Source organism: Pundamilia nyererei, unplaced genomic scaffold, assembly GCF_000239375.1.
Source record: "Pundamilia nyererei isolate P.nyererei 1_Seehausen unplaced genomic scaffold, PunNye1.0 scaffold00012, whole genome shotgun sequence".
NCBI lineage: Eukaryota > Metazoa > Chordata > Actinopteri > Cichliformes > Cichlidae > Pundamilia > Pundamilia nyererei.
Window position 1 is genome coordinate 88,589 of NW_005187413.1, and position 15,889 is coordinate 104,477.

Sequence of the window (15,889 nt, forward strand, 5' to 3'; positions counted from 1 at the left end):
CATCTTTTTCTATTTCTTTGTAGGTGGCTGTACATTTGAGGAGTCATATAGCAGCTGTGGATACAGTGTTTCTCTGGGAACCAATGGTTTTACCTGGGAACAAGTCAACTCCTGGGAAAAGCCCACCATGGATCCTGCACTACCTACTGGTAAGATTCTACATATGTCTCTCTGTATTGTAGTTCAAGTTTTTGTATGGTGTCTCTATAATGAGACCCATTATAATTATTGTCATGGTTATGGTTTTGATTTTTGTATCACAACCAAATTAAATTAAATCAAATCCTTTCTAGTCTTGGTCAGTTGTAGTTAACATTCGGTTGATAAAATCAAACATAAAAATCATGTACAATATTACGTGATTTTATAATAGATAAGGAATGATTACCATTTGCTACATTTTTATAACAGGACCGAAAGCATCATGTATGTAGCAGAAAAAATATACTTTTTCTGGATTATAATTTATTTTCATATTTCTGCATTCATTAGAACAGGAAATGTCTCTCTTTTATTTGTGTCTTATTTTGGTAAAGAAACAAAAAAAGTTAGTGTTCCTGTGACGTTTCAGAATTACACAAATGTAGCAATACTTATTTTTGTAAGGAGCCCACTATCAGTCATTTTAAAGGACAGTTTTTCATTTTAAGAATAAATCAATTTCACATATCTCTAACATTAAGTCACTGTTGTATATAGTTAAAAAAAAAACCCAAAAACAACAAACAAAAAGATCAATGGTAGATACTTCCAGAATTCTGTAGATGTTGTAGTGGTTTATTACCTGATTAAATAATTGTTTTTACAGGGATTTGGAGGTCTTGGCTTACCAAGAACTACAGCGTTTAATTGTACAGACATTACTTTTAAAGTTGTAGGATAAACACTTTATTAGTCTCCTATTTGAATATGAATTTGTGGTAATTTTTTTCTCTCTATATCTTCATCTCTCCTTCTGTCCTTCTGAGTTGGCACAGTCAGTAGACATATCGTGACATGACCTCAGCTGGGTCACTTTCTACTTATCAAACGCCAAATGGCAATCAGACTGCATGTCTATCCATCTCGTTCTCTCACACAGTTCTGCCCTTATGCTCTCTTTATCTCGCCCACTGTCTCACTTTCTAACACGCCTGCTTTCCCACATGCTCTTTTTCACACACTCTCTCTTACATTTCTCTGTCTATAACTTGAGTCACCTTCTTCTTGTTGCCAAATTTACTTCTTCGACTGACAAGACTGTTTATCAAAAAATCTATTAGCAATGCAGCATTAAAATTCAAAGCTATTCAAATTATTTTAAATGCCAGTAAGGGCATTATTTTTCTCTTTCAAACCTTAATCCTTAATCCTTAATATGTTAATATCCAAATCAGACTGAAACACATTTTCTGTTCTGGGACTATGTTGTAGAGCTGGAAACTTATGAATCATGGTCTTTTATTGAGAAAATATACAACAGTGACAGAATTTTACTTATATTCACTTTATTCCATGTCACTTTGATGTAGATTCTAATATTACTGTGGAGAAATAATGCTGTCAGATAGTGAGGATTTGAAATGGAAACCAGGTTTGACAAAGCAGAATATGTTTTTGTGTCCCTGCTAGCCAATAAAAAATAATGACTTACTGTAACAGTGATTAATATTATTACAGGAAAGTACATCCCTCTGTTTTGCTCCTTGCCATTTCCCCTCTGTAATTAATTACTATATAATTATCATATTGTAACCAATGGTCTTATTTCTCTCACCATCATTTATTATCTTATAGTCATGTCAATTATTGCCCCAATATATCATCATCATGTCTCCCTCCAATAATTCTCTGCCTCTGACATGTCAGTTTGGTGCAATAATAGGTCTGTCAGCCACTGCCTCTGCTCACCACAGTAAGATCTTGTACTGAAGATCTGATACGAGTGAATGGGCATGAAGGCTATGCCAGACATCTGGCTCTTAGTATGTATGTCTTATGTCAGTTATCTGTCTCATCTATCCTTGTGGGTGGTGGTTGTCACTGGTGATATCCATCATGGCCTATAAGCCATCCTCATCATAGACTTATCAGCTGCACACTTTGCCCTGATAGCTACAGATCTGATAAGCCAGGACAAGAACAAATTGTCTGTCAAGCTCTTTGTCTGTGTCTCATTTTTTTTCTCATTTTGTTAAGTCTTTTAATGCTTCTGCCCAGATGACTATAATACAATATCAGTATCTTGCTCTTTCAGGGCAAAGCTATCCCTGTTAAACTACTTTTATTAGTGGTAAATGAGACTTCTTAAACATTGGGTAAATATAAAATAGATGAGGTGTATAAATACATCATGTGTCAGGTCTAAAGATGTGGTTTTCGTCAGCTGCTCATCTGCTGTAGATAGTTTTTTAGGCCTTACATTTTTGTCCTTTTATTGTCTTTCTATTTAGGTTTCCTAAATTTTCTATGGACACACTTCAAACCATTCCACAATACAAGAAGTTTCTTAGCAAATAGCTCTTAGGGTATTTTATATCTGTGAAGATGTGTTAACATTGGTATTTTTCATAGATTCAACTAAAGAGATGGGGACAGATTATGTGTTTGTGCACCAAGCTGCCACAAACAAAGTCTCAAAAGATACCATTTAAAATAGGTGCTCAGATTTTTGTTATTTTTAGACGTAATGCTGGCTTATCACTTGATTTAGGTGCTTTTTTTATGCTTAAACAATTGGTTTAACAAACAAACTACCAACAAAACATTCCTCTGATAAGGGTCAGGTATGATGACTCAACTAAAAATATGTGAACAAGCAGTCAATGTCCAAAGAAAAAAGCCCTCAGGAAGTCTGAAAACCTATTGCTCAAGACCAATTTAAAAAATAGCAAAATGGAAACAAAATGTAAAAAAATGAGGGGTCGCTCAAAACCATTGCACATTAATGTTCACACTTTAAAAATATCACTGTTTCCAAGCATTTGTCAAGTGTAGGTCTGTGAAGATCTTTTTTTCTTTACATTTGTTAATCACCTGTGGTTATACTTCAGTTAAACATGGATGGACGATTACTTTATGTTGAAATATCTGTATCATCTTTTAGGATTGTCCTAAAAAAATATCATCAAACTTGACATCATATTGAACTACATCTGTAAGAGTAATATCAGATCTAAAAGCGTGTGAAGGAGATGCTACTAAAACATCTTCACATGAATTTCATCAGTAGGTTATTAGATCAAAGCAGGCTATAGCTGGGATGTTAGTTGCAGGCCCTGATGCAACATAAAACTATTACAGCAACACACTTAGATGTTCTGAAGTATTTTTGTAATCTCCATTGAGCAGTGGCAATAGATCTGACTGTGAAAAAAAACATGAAAGGAAAATGGACAATAAAAGTGAAAAAAAAGTCATAAGGATATTACCGCTGTGTTTTATTTAGCCCATAAAAAAGCTAAAAACTCCACCAACTACAGGGCTGTGTCAAGGCAAGTGCATTCTGTGTGCCGGGTCTCTTTGCAATGAGTCAGTAGTGTCAATAATTTAGTCTGAAATGTTGAAAAAAATGGTTGGTTTCACTGAGCTAAGATATGAAAAAAGACGTTCTTAAAACTATCAAATGTTTTTAAGAATATTTGAATTAACCTCGAACCGCATTTGACCATTTAAACCTCAAAAATAAGCTTAAATGTTTAAAATATTGTAAACCTACAAATGTGTATCTACTGTACATTCACAAAGGTGAGTGTCTAATGTGTTAGATGTTTTCTGCCAGTTTGGGGACAGCATGTAGCCTGCATGAATGCAGAAGCAAACAGCAAACCCTTGCTTTTGTCTCTTCTCCTCCATTATCAACAAAGTCATACATATAAGTCATATAATCCTCTTTCTCGCCTCACCTCCATAATATTGATGTGACTGATATGGTTGTCATAGAGCATAACCCACACTTGACAGTTTGTAGATATGACAAGATTGGATTGGCACCATCGCTCTCTCCATTTCTCTGTCTCCACCGCCATTTAGACATCTTTGTCATATAGTCCATAACCCTGACAGCTCATAGATCTCGTGGTAAGGCACGATTGGATTTGAATCAGCGCTTTAACGTCTTCTTTCATCATCTGTACTGACTTGGTGATGATATAATCCACACCTCTGACAACTTAGAGATGTGACGAGATTAGATGGCATGACTGTTTTTCCATCCCTGATAACATATACAAAGACCCAATGATCTAATCCTGAGAGTTCATGAAGTAAATGGTACAATGTATATGACATGTTTATGTATATCACTACAAAACAAAATAGATCCTACAAATATCAAAAACATACTCAGATTCCAGTCTTTGATTTTTTTCTGTACTTTGCACCTTTTATTTTTGATGACTCTTTAGAAGCATAAAACTCATTCATTTATTTACTATTATGCTATTTAATGTTTATTTGCTTGGCTTATTGTTTTATTTAGATGGAAGTTTTGGCCAGTAGACTACACTTTGGAAGTATTAGTTGAGCTCTGGCTAGCATTTTTCATAATAATAATAATAATACATATAGGATAATAATTTTTTAAAAATGCCATTGCAGCAATTCTTTTTTCATTGTCCAAGTTTTGCAAACCTGCAAATCGCCGAAGGAAAACGTTTTTTTTCTGCTTTTTTTCTGTACCCGCTGCCTAGCTCCCCACTCACACTCATATCTCATACCTCTTATTACCTTCAAACCCTAGGCTCAGCGAGACAAACTTACACAAGCAGCAAACATCAAACATCAAAGCAAGTCGATGTTTTCAGCACCCGTCAACACGGCCACAATCTGAAATGTGAAAAATGATCAGAGGGAGAGCATGAAGGGGGGAGTTAAAGTAAGGAAGTGGAAGAGTAAAGATACGGAGACAGAAAAATACAACAAAAGGTGAGCGATTTTAGATGGTGGGCAGCAATGTATTGATAAATAAAGACAGAGAAAAATTACCACCTTCATTATCAACATATACAAACCTAATAAAAAAAACATTTAAATTTATTCCTGCGTTATTGTATGTGTGAAGAAACAAAAATACATAAATCCAGATGGCAGCATTTCATTCATATAGATAGTAGGAAAAGTTAAATGTGGCAAAATGACTGAAATAATAAAACTAAAATGGAAATCAAGTGATTTTGGAGAGTGAGGATGGAGTGAATGTGAGGTAACGATTGACAGGAGGCTCAAAAGAACTCCACATAATGATGCAAAAACACACAAAAGAGAGTGATGAGGGCAGACAGGCATCTAGAAAAATATATGACAGTGGCAGAAAGTAAAGGAAACCAAAAGAAAAATGACACAAAGAGTTGAGACTTCCTTAATGACTCTTACTCCACTGAGTCTTACTTTACTTACTGACTTATCTGCACGAAAAGGCAAATTGGGGAGCATGGAGAACTTTCAGTAGGTTACCATAAAACCACCTATTGTTTTAATTTGGACCTTTCTGTGCTGTAAAATAGTGTGAAGTAGACTTGACATATTTCTTACTGTCAGACACACAGAAACAAGAGATTTAAGGGGCCGAGGGGTTCAGGTGGAAATGGAAAGAGACTTAATTCTATCACAGAGGAGGACCATTCAAAGAAGAGTATATCCTTTGCTCTTGTTTTCTCTTTGAGTCTCTGTTCAGCACTTACAGAAACCCTCAGCCAGTGTGTGTGTGTTACACTTTTACAGTTGTCATGCATCTGGTATGTCTCATGTGTTTATGGCTGATATTGTCTCTGAAACCTTTATTTCTTAACTCTGGAAAGAGACAGTGTTCATAATAGCACCCAATTGGCTGTTGTTGTTGTGTTTGTGTGTGCTCTGTGTTTTTGAACCCAGATAACAACAGAAACATGTTCATTAATGATTTCAGCATTGACAGACAATGTCTTTCTAGCCTTTCTGTGAATGAGACAAAGTAGATGAAGATTTAATGAGCCCTGAAGGGAAATTGGGTTGTTGTTGCAGCTGAAATACAGATACGAATATTAAAGCAAGTGCAAGATAATACAGAGGGATTAAAAGAGAACAGAGCACGATTAGCATTATCAGAAAGATAAAAAATCTCTTCAAGACAGGTGTACAGTTAATAAGTATGAAACAGTATGTGGGCTTACTCTACACGGTGTTGAAGGTCCATAGAAAAAAAATAGTATGTCATAATAATATAATGAAGTTGCAACATGGAAAAAACAGGATAGTCACCTGTGAAAATCTGGATAGTTAACTCTAACAGTTACTATTATAGTTTCATATATGCTATATAAATATTGTTAGGGGTGTTGGATACTGGTTGCATGTACAGGAATGTTTGTTGTGCAATTGAACAAGGTTTACCAATGTTTATGGTTGTTTAGCATGGTCTTACAAGACCTATACCACCTGTGATGCACACCTAACTAACCAGTCATAAACACTTGGAATACACTGGCTAATGGCTAGTTAATTAAATTTTCCTGCAAGTTCCTGTTATGTTATAACGCCACGATTTTTCAGTTCTAGTGCAATATGTGTACCTGCACCCAAGAAAATGAAAAACCTGTATTGGACAGACTCACACAGTTGCACAGTTCTGAAGGCTAAATAGATGCAGTCAATCATTCCAGCTAGTTAAACCTCTGCTCTGGTTGAAGCACAGCTACCCCGTTAATTATATCACCAAAAATAGTCTGACCAGTTGCAGCAAACAAAGATGTACAGTATGTTGTCCAGACAGCTGCAGCTCGAGGGAGATGTCAGTCAATATATACACGCCCCCACAGTCCTGAGAAGTGGTCTAATCAGGCACAAGTGAAAACACCTGCGTGGGGCAACCCATGCTGCACGACGACTATAAATGACAGCAAGCTGCAAGATTGAAATTGTATTTTCCAACTATATTATAGAGTCAAAAATGGCCAACATTGCCAAAAATCAACTTCATCCACATGCCAGCAAAGTGATCGTAGTCATTTGACGTGAGCTACCCGTTCTATTTTCTGCATGCAAGTGTTTGACTTTCACATAGCCCAGTCTTTACTAAGTCTTTTATGTTTTTGGTTTTACACACTGCTAATTTTCTATCCTTTGGCGCTTTACAGGGTTCCAAAAAGTTTGACAGCCAAATGAAATATGCTGCCTTTTTTATTCCTTCTTGAGGGTTTAGGTGATTTTAACAAAGGCTATCCAGAGTTTTGCTAACAGTGCCAGAGGTTTGTGCGAGTGTTTGAATGGGTGCCTTTTTGCTGGTGTACCCTGTCATTTGCAGTGTTGATGTTTGCAGTGACTGTCAATCCAGGGCCCAAACCGTGTTTCACAAAGCCTTACAGCTCTGCCTGTCTTTGCTCTTTCTTTTCTTCTTTCTTTTTTCTTCCTCTATTCCTGGACCTTCTTTCTCTGCAATGCATTCATTCCTCCTGAGGCGTCTTTGTCCTAAATGTGGCTCTCGGTTTCTCTCAATCGTTTTTCTTTTTTTTACAATTTGACAGCTTGACAGAAAAGTATGTTTGAACTGTCTCAAACTGTATTTTGACATGCGTGTGTATTTTAATCCTGCCGTGTCTGTCCTCTTGTCAGCGCTGCCTCTTATTTTGTTCTAAGAGCATCTGAAAACAAATGGGTGCTAATCAGAGAGTGCCTCACCACTCAGTAGTGACAAAAACTGAACACGCACACACACAAACACACACACATACACGTATTTAGTTAAAAACTAAAACAAGTACAGTCCACAAACAAAGACACTCACATGGTATAGTGTGCTTGAGTATAGTAATGAGAGCATAAAACTGTGTGTGTGCGTGCACAGGCAGGCAAGGGAGTGTTTTTCAAGTGGCTGCTGATGGGTACAGAGGTTAAATATACCGTGAGCTTTTTTAGCCGCTAGTGGTGATTCGAGGGTCCTTGTTGGAGCCAGCTTGATTGCATTTCTGATTTGTGGGTGGGAAGGAAGAAGCAAAGTAGAGCTGAGAAAAGGACAGATGGCGCAAAAGCGACACAAGCAAACTGACAGACACTGCGCAAAGCCCCCAATTTTTTCTGTTACCTGAGTAAAAGCTGTTGCCACTGTTCATTTGCTTTGAACTTTAGTATAAAGAAGACAAACACCCAACTGGCACCTCTAGAATTACATGGACAGTTAGGTTTAAACAGTTGTTATATAGGTGAACCACTTTGTCCCATGTCATTTTAACTGCTACACAGAATTTTACATCAAACAGACTCTTGTTGTGGAAATAAAAGGGCTGCTAAAGGATTAATTTAAGAATTAATTCAATTCAATTGAATTTTATTTATATAGCGCCAAATCACAACAACAGTCGCCTCAAGGCGCTTTATGTTGTACAGTAGACCGTACAATGATAGATACAGAGAACAACCCAACAATCATATGACCCCTTATGAGCAAGCACTTTGGCGACAGTGGGAAGGAAAAACTCCCTTTTAACAGGAAGAAGCCTCCGGCAGAACCAGGCTTAGGGAGGGGCGGGGCCATCTGCTGCGACCGGTTGGGGTGAGAGAAGGAAGACAGGATGAAAGACATGCTGTGGAAGAGAGACAGAGATTAATAACAGATATGATTCAATCCAGAGAGGTCTATTAACACATAGTGAGTGAGAAAGGTGACTGGAAAGGAAAATCTCAATGCATCATGGGAATCCCTGGCAGCCTATGTCTATTGCAGCATAACTAAGGGAGGATTCAGGGTCACCTGGTCCAGCCCTAACTATATGCTTTATAAAAAAGGAAAGTTTTAAGCCTAATCTTGAAAGTAGAGATAGTGTCTGTCTCCCGAATCCAAACTGGAAGCTGGTTCCACAGAAGAGGGGCCTGAAAACTCAGTTGCCTCCCATTCTACTTTTAAAGACTCTAGGAACAACAAGTAAGCCTGCAGTGTGAGAGCGAAGTGCTCTAATAGGGTGATATGGTACTACAAGGTCATTAAGATAAGATGGGGCCTGATTATTTAAGACCTTGTATATGAGGAATTATATACAATTACCGGTATTACAGATGGCAGCAAGTGGGTAGTGTGATTGTGTTACAGTATTTTCTAGTGTTATTGATTGTTATTGTTACTAAACAGCTGAATTCCCTTACAGTCATGATTGTTGTACTCGCAACAAGATCAGAAAAGTACTCGTGTGTTACATTCAGATAATGTTTTATTCACTACACAGTCATGGCAGGCCACACATAAATGTCCACACATAAATCTGGATGACAAATGTTCCAATTAGTGACTAACAACAAATTAAAATATTTTTATTAAAAAGCAACTGCCCTAAGCAAAGAAAGCTTCAAATCTACATACATCATGTTGCCCACGTACAGCACTTGCTTCTGTGAGTGGAAAATAAATTAGATGAGAAAACAAATCAATATAAAGGAATTTTATTCACCGTTAATTTGATTGCAATGAAGTCTGACCTTGTAAATAATATTATATGTAATGATCTATGGGTTATGCACAGCTAACATATACATACACTTTCCCGGGTCAGAAACACACTCAAACACATCAGGGCAGCAAAACAAGAGGAGAGTGTAGCAGAAGTTTACACTCACAAGTCACTTTGTTAGGTACACCTTTTCCTCAGCTGGTTAGTTAACCAATCACAAGGTATCAACTCAATGCATTTAGCCATGAAGACATGGTCACGTCGACCTGCTGAAGTTCAAACTGAGCCTGAGAATGGGGATGAACGGTTTTTAAGGTAACTTTAAACGTAGCATGGTTGTTGGTGCCCTGTGGACTGGTCTGAGTAGTTCTGAATCTACTAACACTTTCATGCACAACAATCTTTATTTTTGACCATAGCAATGAGTTCACTGTACACCAAAGACTTCCAGAATTAAATTCAGTATGCACTTTGGGAACTGAAGATTTGTATCGAGGATGTTTAGCTTCCTAATGTGCAGCAATTGCTTGACGCTTTCATGTCAACATGGAACAAAATTTCTAGAAACTGGCTGAATTTTTGCCACAAAGAATGAAAGCAATAAGGAAGGCAAATTGGGGCGCAACTGAGTACTAGCAATGTACTTAATAAAGAGTTTATACATTCTCATATTTTTGGATAAGAAACAGGAATGTGACTGTCATTAAAAGTGATTATTTACATCTGATTCTGGCAGTCATTATATTCCTTAAGTCATCTAAAAAAATGAAAACTATGGAAGATAATTGCCCATTTTATAGCACAAGATTTGGTCTCCACCTTCAGATTTAGACCTTCAGCATAACCAGTGAGTAGAGTGTGATCACATAACTAAAAGGAACACCTTTTTATAAAACTACGCTCTTCGGCAAGCTTTTTTCCTGGCTAAATACAGAGAAATAAAAAAGTCTCCTTCACTTTAAAATGAGCAAGGGAATCGTGGCTTCCAGTGAAATGTCGCTCTGAGAGCTTTTTGGAGCTGTTGGTATCTTTCTGAGTAAAGCCATTAAAGCAGTGGTGTATATTCACAGAGAGCATGGAAGATGAAGATAGATGGATTATCTGACTGGTAAAATCCCTTTGTAACCCAGAGCAGATAGAGCAGTCGGTGACAGACATTGAACCCTGAGATAAGAGAATAAGATGAAGGGAAGGAGAAGGATTGGATGATGAGTGAGCAATAGGGAGACCAACAGAGGGTACTAAATGAAAATCTGTCTGAACTGATATTACCTATACATAAGAAAAAACAGAACCAATAATAATAATAATAATATGTAAATTCATATGTAATTTATGTCATGATTCATAAGAATTGCACTTTGAAGCAAACTCAAACACAAACGCAGTTCACCGATTGACTTACAGGAAACAGCTGCCACAATTGCTCAGACTGTCAATAAACTTTGAAGCAGTCTCCAGCAATAATATTTATGAATCTCTCTGAATGGAAGACAGAGGGAAAGTGGGCAGGCAGGTGAGGGAGGTCAACAGCTCTCTAGAGCCCGAAGTGCTGAACGTGAAGATGACCAACTGTGCGAAATCTGAAAGTGGAGAAGAAAATGTGATGAGCACAAGAGGCGTTCACTCGGAAATAATCAAGAGAAAGTCTAACTAGTTGTCCATGAGACAGCCAAAGATTCGAACCCGACACGGTGGTTTTATGGGCTGGATGATGAGGTGAGAATAAATAGGTGCCGCTGCCAATCCCGTGCCAGCTGTAGCAACACGCCCGAGGAAATCCCCCAAGGTGAGGGAATGCCAGCCATGAGAGAGGGCGCGAGGTAGAATGTGAAAGATGGTGAAGCCAGGCCAGGACCCCCAGGTGCCGTGCCAATTCTGTGTTTTATTACTCTTCACTTTCTGTGTTGAGAAAGTCTAATAGTTCTTTGCTCTTTCTTTCCAGTGGTTTACTATTGACCTCATTGGCACTTTCTTTGACCCTTTCCCAAACTTATACTTCCCACTAACCTTTCACTATGGAGAGTCAGTGCTCATGCAATCACACTACAGCAAAGGGCAAGTAAACAGTGACCCAGCCTTACAGCGAAATGAAAGTATCAAGATGTCCATAGAAACTTCTCAAACTACCTCTGCAGTTCAATCCACTCCTCAACTGTCCTTCTGTAGCCTTGGCATATTACACACACAGATAAGCTGAGAGTGTATTCACCTACAGTGACTGAACCTCTGTCTTACTTTTCCTTTAGGCAAGTTTGAGTGTTTGTGATTACTTCTTTACACCCTTATTGCTCCTGAAAGAAAGCACAATTGGCTTCTTCTCTTTTATTCAGACTTTATAGGCACTATGTTTGCCCTTTCTCTGATTCTAGAATGAGATCCCTGGGAAGATAGAAATAATAATTTTTGTTTGCAGTCCATTCACGCTGGGGTGTCAGAGAATCTTGTCCATCATCTGTTCAAGTGATAGTCACTGCTTCAACAGTCACACATGACCTTTGCTGTTTTTCATTTCTTGCTTTGACTATCTGTCTTTTTAATACACACTTAAACACACTCATTCTGCAACACAATATGCATTTTCTGTATATATTTTTTCCAAAGAAACCCAGTAAACGGCAGATTCAGTAACAAACACACTCACACACACATGCACTATTTATCAGGGGGAGCAATAAATGCCCATTTTTAAGACCAAGCCACCATATAAAAGCCTTGGATCACAGAAGTAATGAGTCCCTGTAGGCCAGTGATAACTCTGTGTTTATATGTGAGTGTGTGGGGGTGACTGTGTGTGGAAGGGGTAGCGAGAGAGAGTGGGGCAGACTGAATGGGACAAACACTAAAAGAAAGGCAATAATGTCTAAAAATGACAGACAAGGAAGGAAAAGAAGGTGATAACCAGAAGGAGAGAGAGAGGGGGGGGGGGAGAACACAAAGCACAAAGACATCATCGATGGCCTCTGTTTCATTTTCCATCTCTGCCAGCTCCATCTAATCTGAGCCCCTGATGTGTTTCTTCATTTGCAGTTAGTGGTTAAATTATATACCCTACACCCAGCTGTGGGCTCTATATTACTGTGCATGTGAGTCAAATGTGCCTTTCAGCACACTGATAGTGTGTGTTTGCGTGTGCCTACCTGTGTGTGTGTGTGTGTGTGTGTGTGTGTGTGTCTTTACAAGGCAGCACTCATGTGGGGTTATAAAAATATCCATAATATTCGCTGAGTGATTTTCTCCTTTAGGCGAATGAAGAGGAAATAAGCTCTTATAGGGAAATAGGTGTACATGTCCCATGCAGTGTACATAGAGAGAAAATTATTATCTCTCTTTGAACCTCATTTTTGTCCTCAGTAGTCGTGGAGTCTGAAAAAAACCCTGAACCAACTCCAGCCAACTGTAACTTCACGGCAGCAACCCCAATACACCTCCTGATGGTACAACAACTTCATCTGGAGCAGCAGTTGCTGGATGGCACTATTTCCCGCTTTGTTGCTAAAGTGTTAAAAGTAAAATATGCCCACTGTAATACAAGTACTTTTTGTTCTGTCCATCATTTTTGCTTATAACCATCAATATATTTTCTTTGCTTTAATAAATTCTTTGCATGGTCTGATCATTGTTTTGAAAGTCACTGTTTGCCAGATATTGCTACTATGAGAATAGAGTCTTTTTCTACCACGTCCTAGATCCTCAGAGGTGCTTACTGTTTAAAAAACAAATTAAAACAGACGCTTGACATAATAATTAATAAAACATATCACAAGTGTTTTCTAGAGTTATTCAGCTCAAAGTGAATTTGTGCCACCTGCACTCTGTAGAAAGAAGCAATTGATGATAGTACAAATTATCCTTACTGTATGCATAGGCCATGTTATGCTATAAGAGGAAGAGAGAGAGCATAACAGGAACACAACAAACTTGAGAAATGCCAAGGGCTCAGAGGAGAGCTCGAGAAGATGTGGAGGGTGAAGGTAACGGTGGTCCCAATGTAATCGGAGCACTAAGTGCGGAACAACATTGGAGATCTCTGTCCAGAAGAGCGCAGAAGAGCACAACAGCTAAGATACTGCACAGGACCCTCAAGCTCCCAGGCCTCTGGTAGAGGACCCGAACTTGAAAGGGCTGCCCCTCTATGAGTTTGGTTTCTTCCTGTAGAGAGATTTTCCTTCCCATTGTCGCCAAGTGCTCACCCAGGAGGTCGTTTGATTGTTAGGGTTTCATCTGAATTATTATTGGGTCTATACCTTACAATATAAAGTACCTTGAGGCAACTGCTTTTGTGATTTGGTGCAATATAAATAAAACCAAATTGAACTAAATTTACTGTTCATTCAGACAACTGTTTTTTTCTACTCTGCCTTCTTCTCCAGTTCACCCGTCTTTCCAGTGTGTCATTTGTGCAGTTCCTTTTGTAAAAGTCTTAGAAACAAATCAAAGATGAAACCAAGCCACATTTTTGATGGTTGTAAAAAAGATCTAAATGATTACAGGAGTTTTTACTTGAAGTATGCATTTGTTTTTGAAAAGCTGTGGTAGATAAACAAGTATGGCTATTTTTCTTCTCATCAGTTTCAAAGAAATTGGATCTGGCCTAAACAACACTGTGCTATGTAACACTGCATTTCAATAATGAAATATGCAGTTCTGTTATTCAGGTATTCCGGGCTGTATTTTGCAGACTGTGTTCATTCTCTGAACTTTAATGATGCATTTCAATAACACGGTCTTCAAACATACAATAGATTTTTTTTAAACTCTTGTCAACAGCTGAATTGCAGAATGCATTGATTATGAGAGACAACTGGTGCATGAAATTCTTGTCAATAATTCAAATGTAACCACATCAATTACAGTACAAGTGTGTTCTCTGCAGTCAAATACTTTGAGACGGTTTAAGTTTCTTAAGGTCGTTTTCTTGTCAATTTCATGCACACTAAAAGCTTCAGAAATAATTATACATATGTGACAAACACAGACTGACTCGTGCATTTGGACACATATGTGAGTACAAGCAAACATTTAAGCAGGAAAGTGTGAAAGTGACACTTATTCACATTGAATTGCAGGAACAATCTCACATATACGTGCAAATGCAATGTTGTTTTTTATTGACATATGTGGGGCAGTGGCAGTAAATATGGCATGAATAAATCATGTGACATTAATAATGTCACAACCTTGTTGTTGACATGATGGGTTTTAAATTCTACCTACCTACAGAAAATAACCTGACCATAATAAGTACAGTCAGAACTACTACTTACCTGATCATTTTAGTGATCATTTGTCTAACCCTTTTTCCAGATTTTGCATATGTTGCTAATGTTTTTGTTAAAAATATGAAAAAAAAAAGCCAACACTGATTTCCTTCATCAGTGACCTTTATAACATTGCAACAAACTTTACAACAAAATGCTTACACTGGATATGACTTTAGCGGTTTATTTTAAAGATTTGTCAGATTAAATGCCATCTTGCCCCTGTTATAACGTGTTTTATTCATTCAATGTGAACAGCTTTGGCTAAAACGATCAAACCAACAAGTTAAGTCACTGAACTGCAAACACAAGCCGTTTCTATTTGGGAAATGGCTCCTACGATTAAATGGTGCTTAAATGGTGCTTAAATGGTGCTTCATTGGGACTACTTGCAATTAACTCGCAGGACTGAATAAAAGACCTTATTTTTAGTTTGAAAGCCTGACCCTTCTGTCTGTTGACTACTGACTGGCTGACACACCTGCAGCAAAGTTACTCCAAAGCCCTTTTCTGCTTCCTGTGAAGGGAATATCTTGCTTTCAATTCTTTTTTTTTTTTTTGGTGCCCGTTTCTTCCCTCTTTATCCCTCTGAAACAGAATTTTCAGTCATACATCTTAGCTATGCTGCTCACAGTTGTACATATAAATCAAAATGCACTGCAGCTCAAAGAAAAACAAAGATCTACAGACTTACACTAAATAAATTCAAATATGTAATCACTTATGTATACATCACATACTGCATAGAGAGTCCAATGTATATGGATTAGATAAGTCCATATGAAGACAATAATGGTAATATATTAATGTGACATACCAAGCACGTCTTACACTGCACAAGCATAAGTAAAAAAAAACAAACAAAAAACAACTAAATATTCAACAGAGACATAAATGGTCCATGTAGTTGTTGTAATGGAATCTTGTAGGGATAGAAATAGTAGTTGTGACATTTCTGAAGGTCATGGTGGGCAGACATTATCCGGACATTTCTTGGAATAGCTTTGCAATGAAATTGTCTCAATCTTCAGGATGATTACCCAGAACTGAAATCCTTGTTTATTTTATAAATGCACTTACTTTGCTACTCTCTGTGTCATTTCAAAAAATTTCCTACTCAATTTTGTGTTCCTTTGCCTTTGCAATTTTTCAGTATGCGTCATAATACATGGATGAAAATTCCACCTTGTCTTCTGCTCTTCTCTTGTGATGTCTACTCTCTTACCTGCCCCCACC

General features: G+C 37.7%; 1 protein-coding gene across 1 annotated transcript in view; it reads left to right on the forward strand.

Moving 5' to 3' along the window:
- ptprt (protein tyrosine phosphatase receptor type T) overlaps positions 1 to 15,889 on the forward strand; it is a 308,462-nt gene that overhangs the window by 48,376 nt on the left and 244,197 nt on the right. Inside the window, exon 2 of the mRNA XM_013908559.1 lies at positions 24 to 149. Within this exon, the coding sequence (XP_013764013.1) occupies positions 24 to 149 (126 nt within the window). The remainder of the gene's footprint in view (positions 1 to 23; positions 150 to 15,889) is intronic.